At 33.1% G+C, this 7,910-nt stretch overlaps 2 protein-coding genes across 10 annotated transcripts in view; one reads left to right on the top strand and one right to left on the bottom strand.

The window, feature by feature from the left end:
• The window catches only part of ANK2 (ankyrin 2), a 154,654-nt gene that overhangs the window by 123,692 nt on the left and 23,052 nt on the right, over nt 1-7,910 (top strand). The window contains 3 exon segments of the mRNA XM_031553101.1: nt 1,617-1,739; nt 3,208-3,240; nt 5,680-5,701. Of these exon segments, the coding sequence (XP_031408961.1) occupies nt 1,617-1,739; nt 3,208-3,240; nt 5,680-5,701 (178 nt within the window).
• The window catches only part of CAMK2D (calcium/calmodulin dependent protein kinase II delta), a 216,376-nt gene continuing 214,399 nt past the window's right edge, over nt 5,934-7,910 (bottom strand). For 3 of the 9 annotated variants that reach the window (XM_010709970.3, XM_019614757.2, XM_019614756.2), the window contains exon 18: nt 5,937-6,022. In XM_010709970.3, the coding sequence (XP_010708272.2) occupies nt 5,986-6,022 (37 nt within the window). In that variant the 3' untranslated portion in view covers nt 5,937-5,985. Of the gene's footprint in view, nt 6,023-7,910 lie in introns of all 9 variants that reach the window. The other 6 variants (XM_010709974.3, XM_019614755.2, XM_019614758.2 and 3 more) reach the window with 4 other exon arrangements.

Genomic DNA, 7,910 nt, shown 5'->3' with positions numbered 1-7,910 from the left:
AAAAAAAAAAAAAAGATGTAAGAATTGACAAAAATCTTCCCACTATGACTGTCACACCAGGTGTATGGCTGTAAAGAGAGATGCAGTTGTTTTTCAGCTATGATACTCCCTTCAGCAGCAATGCAAAGCTTGTTTGGAAGTTCTGTAAGAAAAGTATGGGTCTTTTTTAGATACTTTAAGTTATGGTTTTACTGTGTTTTTGAGAACAAAGGAAAAATGAAGTACTTTTGAATCATCATTTAATTGTGTTCTTGTAGCATATATTATGCTACTATACTATTGTAAAATCTTTGAGTAGAAGTCTACAAAACAAAAGCTAAAACAAACAAAAAGTAAAAACCAAATGAACTAATATTTTAGCCCCAGATTCTAGTGCCAGCGATGCAAAAACCATGGGCCACAGAGCTCCATTGCTTTCATGAGATCTGCAGGGAGCAGATATGAAGCAGTGCTTTTGCCACCTCTTTTGGACAGAGATTCACGTGCCTTTTCTAGCAAGCTGTGTTTTTCTTCTGCTGGCTCAGTCTGGCTCAGACAACAGAGTCATTAAGGAAAACAGTTTTAGAGAGATACATTAGAAATGGAAACTTCAAAAAAATTGGAGAAAGTCAACCCACTCCCTCATTAATTAAATTCACTCTGCTGCTAGACAACTTTTAAACTCCCTCCTTCTCAGTGGTATTTTAAAACTTGTCATAGTTTACTACTCTATGCCAGCACATGTGGCTTTGCATCTAGTTCTTTCAGTCTGATAAAATTAATGCACGCTTATCTAATTGTATCATTTTTGTCAGTTCACAAAACTGTGTATGAGGTAATGCTTTCTGTTTTTTCTCTTGTGATTTTGTGTCCTTTTTATACAAAAGCTAGAAGTACACTACTATTCTCCTAAGTGCCAAGGTTGTTTCTGCTAACAGCTGCGAAACATATTTCTGATTCACTGCAAAATTGAAAATATGACATGCTGTATTATCAGTTGCAGATTGTAATGATCACACCTATGAGTATATTCCAGCAAACTTCTTTGTTTAAGAATAAAGTTCACTAGTGTATTTGAGAAAACATTTTGCAGAATATGTTGTTTAAGTATAATCTTTCACTACCGTACAGCCCCTCAGCCAAAGAGTAGGCAAATGAACAAGCACAATATGTAATACCAGAATTTTGAGACTTACTGCTGATATTGGCACAAACATGAGGAAAATTGACTTGGTTTATTTAATATCTTAATAGAAAATAAGTCTGTCTACCACTCAGTCTGCAGAGTATTTCAGTGAACAGCAGGTATTGTAAGTTATTATGGAAGCCGAACCACTCCAGAATATCTTTGTTCTTTTAAGACAATGATAGACAGCATTATCACTGCCTCTATAAGTAAGTTTCTACTGTCTAAGCATGCATGTGGTTGTGTTTTCTCTTACTCTGATGCAAATACTTTTACATGTACGTTTACAAATAAGTAGGAGAAAAAACTCAGAGAATATATTATTTTTGCATGCATGAACTTCTTCTATCCTCTTTCTGCTGAATAATTTGAAGGGTTGTATGCAGTTCAAACCAGAAATTAATTCAAGTCAAACCAGAACAATTAATTAATTTTCTGTATGTTCCACCAGGTGCGAGATACCACTCAAGAACCCTGCGGACGATTATCATTCATGAAGGAGCCAAAATCAACAAGAGGTCTTGTTCATCAAGCCATATGTAATTTAAACATCACGTTACCTGTTTACACAAAGGTACTGTGAAATCATATTGGTATAAAGTAATCAGCATTGTAATGTGACTGAGGAAGAAGTAAGAGGGCAAAATATTGTTAAAGCTTTGTAATCGTGTATTTTGTAGAAGAATAAATACACAGTACAAGGGCTGTCAATTTCTTGGTTTTAGTACTCACACATTTAGCTCTCATTTTTTGAGGGCTCAGAAGAGAGGACAGTAGAAGATGATTTTGTACTGCATGGCTCCCATGGTTGGCGTTGCACAAGACATATGCTGATTTTACTTTGTGCAGTAATTTCACCTACATCTGGAACTCAGAGAGTATTTCTGAGTCTCTTTCTTCGTGTTGCTGAAGACATCCCAATGTCTAACCCTGTCCTGTGACACCTGTCTGGACAGGAAGTTAACTTTTAGACATATAAGTGTAAGGATACAAGCCTATAGATCTTATCCTGTTTTTAAGATATGAAGCATAGAAGGACTGAAAATTAAATCATTTGCCAGTGTGAAAGTTAACAGACTCTGCTATAACACTTCTTGGTGACTGCATTTATGTATCCGTGGTGCTAGTGTTGAAAACATAGCATTCTCAAGCTCTAGAATTTCAAATGTTATAGCAGTGCCAAAAATAATTTCTTATATATATTTTAACGTCACGCTGATTTTGACGCTAAATTTCCTTTTTACATCTGATCTGATCTAAGCTGTCAGGAATCTGCAAATAGCTCAGAGTATTGTTCAGAGTATTGCATTCTTCTGAGTATTGTTATAACAGTTAGGAGATGAAAAGTCCATCATGAGTTACTATTTATAAATAACAGGCTCAGGACCATATGAAACCCTCATTGGAGTGGTTTCCGTTTGGGAGAGAACAGATCCTAAAAAACATTTGTTTCTTTCAAAAAATGTTAGTTTATTGCCATGATGTGATAAGTAGGGTACTTCTTACCATTCTTTGTCAGCTTAGGACCAGCATGCTTTTTAGAAACATCTTAGGCTGTTTGACCAAAATGTTGTTGGTGTTTTTTATTGTTTTTTTTTTTTTCCTTTGTATTTTTACCATGTAATATAATTGTATTATAGCTTTTTTGTATGATTTAAAAATAATGTGTCTCAAGCTACTTTCAATTTAAATGAGTAACCTCTTAAATACTTGAAATATTTACTCACTTCAATTTATACGTGTGAAAGCATGCATAAATGTCAAATTTCAGGACAAATAAGCATCGTTAAGCAAAACACCTAAAAGCAACTTTTTTGCAATTTGCTGGATTCTGTTGCATTTTGTTTTACACTGCCACTTTTTACACAAGAAATTGCATAAACTTCTTTGTATAGACTTCTTCTTTGTATAGACTTCTTTTAAATGCTAAGTGTTATCAGAAATGTTGTTAGAAATAACTTTTTCTTGCTCTTCTAACAATTCTACATTTTGCCTGCTCTGTTTTCTCCTCCTGTTTTTGCATGGCATTTTGGAACTGAAAGGAATCAGAATCAGACCAAGAACAAGAAGAAGAGGTAATGTTGCTATACCGGCACGTCGTTGCTTACGTATACTATTAAAATACAATTAATAGATACACCTTGGAAGATTAAATCTGTGTGGACCTTAAAAGGGTCTTTCACAGTCATACTTTGGAATTTACCAAGTCTCACTTTCCGCAAATTAAAATGAAAGTTTTACACTTATTTCACAGATGCTTAATAGTATATATTCCTTCCAAAGAAGTTTCTTAGCTAAAGTATTTAAAAATTATCCTTCTGAAGAGCATCATATAGGTGGGTTTATTTAGTGAATATTCTCCTCACCAAAAAAAAGAAAAAAGAAAAAAGAAAAAAAGAGAGGGAAAAAAAAAAGTAGGGTTAATTTTCTGATTCTAAAAATAACACAGAGTTGCTACCAGACCTCTGCTACCAGAGGCAGAGAAGGGAGGCAGAGAGACAGACCTAAACACAAATATCTCCATCAGTCAGTTCTCTGTTGTGAGGAATCTGCAACTACGTTGCAGTTATGCACTGGATGTATAATTGAAAGGGATGTAACTCAAGAGTCTTGTCCATTTATAACATCTGGCAGACTGGATCTTAGAAATATATGAACTGGATAATGAGGTCTAGCATAGATTCAGTGTTAACCAGGAAGTTATAAGGAAATTTACCCAAAGTAAAATACACAGAGTTTTCTTTTTTAAGATAAACTGAATTGCATCTTAATGGAGAAATATGAGCAGCTCCCAGCTTTGCCAGCTCTGTTCTGGCAGTTACAAATGTTTCTTAAGGTCTCACCCCTTCATGAATAACATAAGGAAAAGCATCCTCACATTTTTAAGGATGCAAACAAGAAGTGCCAGCTCTGTGAGACTAGCCCACTCCTCAAAGAGTATAATGTCTTTGCAATTTACTGCAGAACAGAGTTCAAAAGTTTTGTTGTGTGGACTGTAGTTTTTTATTATCATTACAAAAAGTAAATATCAGTACTATTCTAGTGCTGAAATATAGGCACTGTCAAATGGAAATGTAGTCAAGTTTTTAATAAATACATTCAAGCAGGAGCTGAGTATTTTTTGGAAAATATTACTAGCTGTAGATCTGTAAATTCCTTGTTTAACCTGATACCTGTCTTCTATAAGAAGCTAATTGCCACTATATATATATTAGGAATGAAACATTTATTATCAGATGATCATTGTTTCATTCTGAAAGAATGAAAACAATTCTTTTAGCCTCCATAATGCTGTTTATGCATTTCCAGTGAAGTCCCCAAATGTTGTGAGAAAAATCCATAAAAAACATGTAAACAATATTAGAATTTTTTTTTCTGATCTTTTGATTTATTGCATTTTTATTTAAGAAACTAAAACACAAAAAAACAACTGACTGCTGGTGGAGATATCTTGCTTTTTAAAAGATTTTTAGTTTGTTTTATTCATTCTTATTTTAGTAATATTATTTCATATGCTGACATAATTCCAGATTAATTACGATGGACTTAAAGTAAGGAAAATTAAACTATCCTAAATGTGAAGTTAGCCTAAGTGATTACAAGACATGTATGACCACATAGGTCATGCCAGTGATTTACCTACATTCGTTTTCCATTTCTGGAAAAACAAGAATTAGTAACATCTAACTTGAGAAAATATATTGCATTTACTTTTATAAAGAATGGTTTTAAATGAAAGTGGGCATTTCTAGCACTCACTAAATAGTATCTTGGAGGCTTTAGCCCCAGCTGTATCAGCACTACTGCAAAACTAATTTTTCAGTCATATTACCAGCACAAATTTGGTAGAGGAAAAATTAAGTTCTTAGTGCTCCTTCTAAACTTGATTTTTCTGTCTGAAATTTATTTATTTATTTATTTATATTAATTACAGCCCTTAAATCTATGCACTCTGGAAGAAAAAAAAAAAGTAAAAAAGGTGGGTTATGAAGGCCATCACTGCTTCCATTTAGAGATATCAATAGTATCAAATCCTAGGTGGTAGCAAATCTACAGTTATTTCTACACTTGCATTTCTTCATCAGAATGAATATATGCAAAGAAACTGGGCCTAAGGCATAGTAGATGCCTTTCAGATGATCTTAATGGACTTTTTGCTTTAGATGAGGAGAAGTGAGTCAAGAACAATGTTGAATATACCTAGTGATACAGAAGTCTGGGTTCTCTCTGCTGCCAGTCCCATTGAAAGAAAATATTGAAAGATTTTGCATCTACTAGATTATAACAAGAGCAAAGCAACCACTTTTCTGTTACTAGAAACACTGAAATAAAACCATGCTTACCTTTAGCTTGAAGGCATTCTTGGTTCCATTCATTACATCTGTGTCTCTTGAGGTATGTAGTGGTCTTGACTCAACCAGTATTACTTCACTGGTGACTTTGTATACATTTACTATATTGCAACTTTTTCATCTTCCTTTTTTTTTCTTTTTTTTTTTCTTCTTCTTTTCCAGGTTGATATGACTTCAGAAAAAAGTAAGATTTTCTTTTTACTTTTAAAAATACTATAATGTAGTTTGTACGAAAGATGGTAAAGAATACAATTAAGCATGAAAGTGAATTAAACTTTAACAACTATTGCTAATAGCATTGATACATTTAAAACGTAACAGAAAGCAATGTAATATCAAAGCAATTACCCAATTAAATACATTTTAACGTGTAAATTAACAAGTAAGCTTAAAAGAGTTCATCTAAGAACTTACTTTCCTTTGACATCCCTAGTGATCCTGCTATTGCTATTTTGCTTGTATGAATGCTCATCCTTCCATTCTCTTGTCCACTTGTTGATACACACTGTTACCATTTGAGATAAATGACAGTATCATTTTTAATGAAAACACGATTAGTATACTAATATATTTCATTAAACTGTGAAATATAAGCATGCAAAAAAAGTGATACTGCCAAAAGTAATCAGGCTGTTTAACCCTCCCTTCCCGCCCTTTACTGTGGTGAAATATGACTGAAAGCTAAGCTTGGTACAACATATAAGCCCTTTGTATATACAGAATTAGGCTATTATTATTAGAAATACTGTCAAAGATCTCTTTTAATGAAGACATAATTAAACAAATATATAGTCAAATTGAAGAGTGTGCCTAATATTTTTCAAATGACTCTGGAAAACAGTGACTGTCTTGTTTGTAGTTTAAAGTGCAATTTCTTGCCTTTATTCTACTTTGCATTTTGCTGTTTGTTTATTCCTAGCATAGTAGGTGCATGTTCTAATTAGAAAGACAACGGCACCGAAGTCACAGATATCAAATGGATAACTATTCTACTTTGATCTCCTTTTTTCTAAAACTGAAATTCTTCAGCTAGAAAACAAAAGACATCAGGCTGACAAAAACAGCTAATAACCTGGTGGGAAGTAGCATACATAATGATTTAAAACATTAGCAATATCTGATTTCTGTTCTATACACAAGGAGAACCAGTTTTCTCAAAGTGGAAAGCAGACACCATGGTACAGCTAGCAGAATGGAATTTCAGTTACCCTAGGGTTAATTTTCAAAGAAATGCAGATAATTAGGCATTGCCTACCTTCTTATTTGCATTACTACTTTGATTTTTAGGCTGGAGCGCAGAAATGTGATATATTACCCTTTTAAAAACGAAATGTACGATTCCCTACAATTTCTAAGCATTGTTTACTGCTCATAAATTGCTTCATTGCTCTACTGTTTCATTCTGCTCTGTGTACATTTTCTAGTATTCCCTCCTGAAACTAAACATTCTCAGTAGTTAGCAATGGCATACCAGGACCTACCTGCATTCAATTTACTATATTGGTTGTACAGATTATATAAATATTTCACCACAGTATATTTAATAATACTTTCATATATCTTTATTTTATGAGATTAATTTTAAAGCTATTGTTTGTTTGTTTGTTTTTTTTTTAACTGAAACTACATACACAGAAGCATTTGCAACACCTTTGCTTTGCATGGAAATAACTTGCCTTACATAAACTGTATGTATGTGTCTAGCGTGACTGTCTGATTTTTGGTTGCCATACATTACATTTTTTAAAAAACTCTGAAATCACTTCTAAGTTGATTCACAGTTTTTTTCCTCTCCTTTTCTTCTCTCTTCTCCTTCCTCAGTCAATTCATTAGTTGTTCATGAGGATGTTCCAAGGAAAGGACCATGCCTCTTAAAACCAAATGATGTTTGTTTCATTGTTTAGGTGTGAAATCCCCTTTGATGAAATGCCGGTTTGCAGCTGATTCAGATATCTACATATTTGATCATATTTTAGATTATTGCAGAATTATTTATAACTCTTATTTTGATTATTAATTAAAAAAATAAATAAAACATGTTAACTGAATGTTATTCTGACAGTTTGCTAATACTGGCTTTCTCTTAGAGGAAATCGACTTTCAATCAGTTCTAATACTTTCCCCTTCTTTTCTTGTTTTTTTTTATTTGAGCATTGATTTGTAACATCTGAACAATCTTGAGATGCCTATCTTTGTGTAACTTCACTGTGTTTCTTCTGCTTTTAATTTTAAATTTTGTTGTTAGTGGGTTGTTTTTTTGTTGTTGTTGTTTTTTATTATTATTTTCTTTAATGGTGTCCTGATTTTGTTTGTTACAGCTTTGGTAATGTATGTGTGGCTGTGCTATATTGGTAAAGTTAAGCAAGTTATTTCCTGCCATTTTCCTTTCCTTT

This window comes from Meleagris gallopavo, chromosome 4, assembly GCF_000146605.3.
Source record: "Meleagris gallopavo isolate NT-WF06-2002-E0010 breed Aviagen turkey brand Nicholas breeding stock chromosome 4, Turkey_5.1, whole genome shotgun sequence".
Classification (NCBI taxonomy): domain Eukaryota; kingdom Metazoa; phylum Chordata; class Aves; order Galliformes; family Phasianidae; genus Meleagris; species Meleagris gallopavo.
This window is presented reverse-complemented; position numbering and strand designations above follow the sequence as displayed.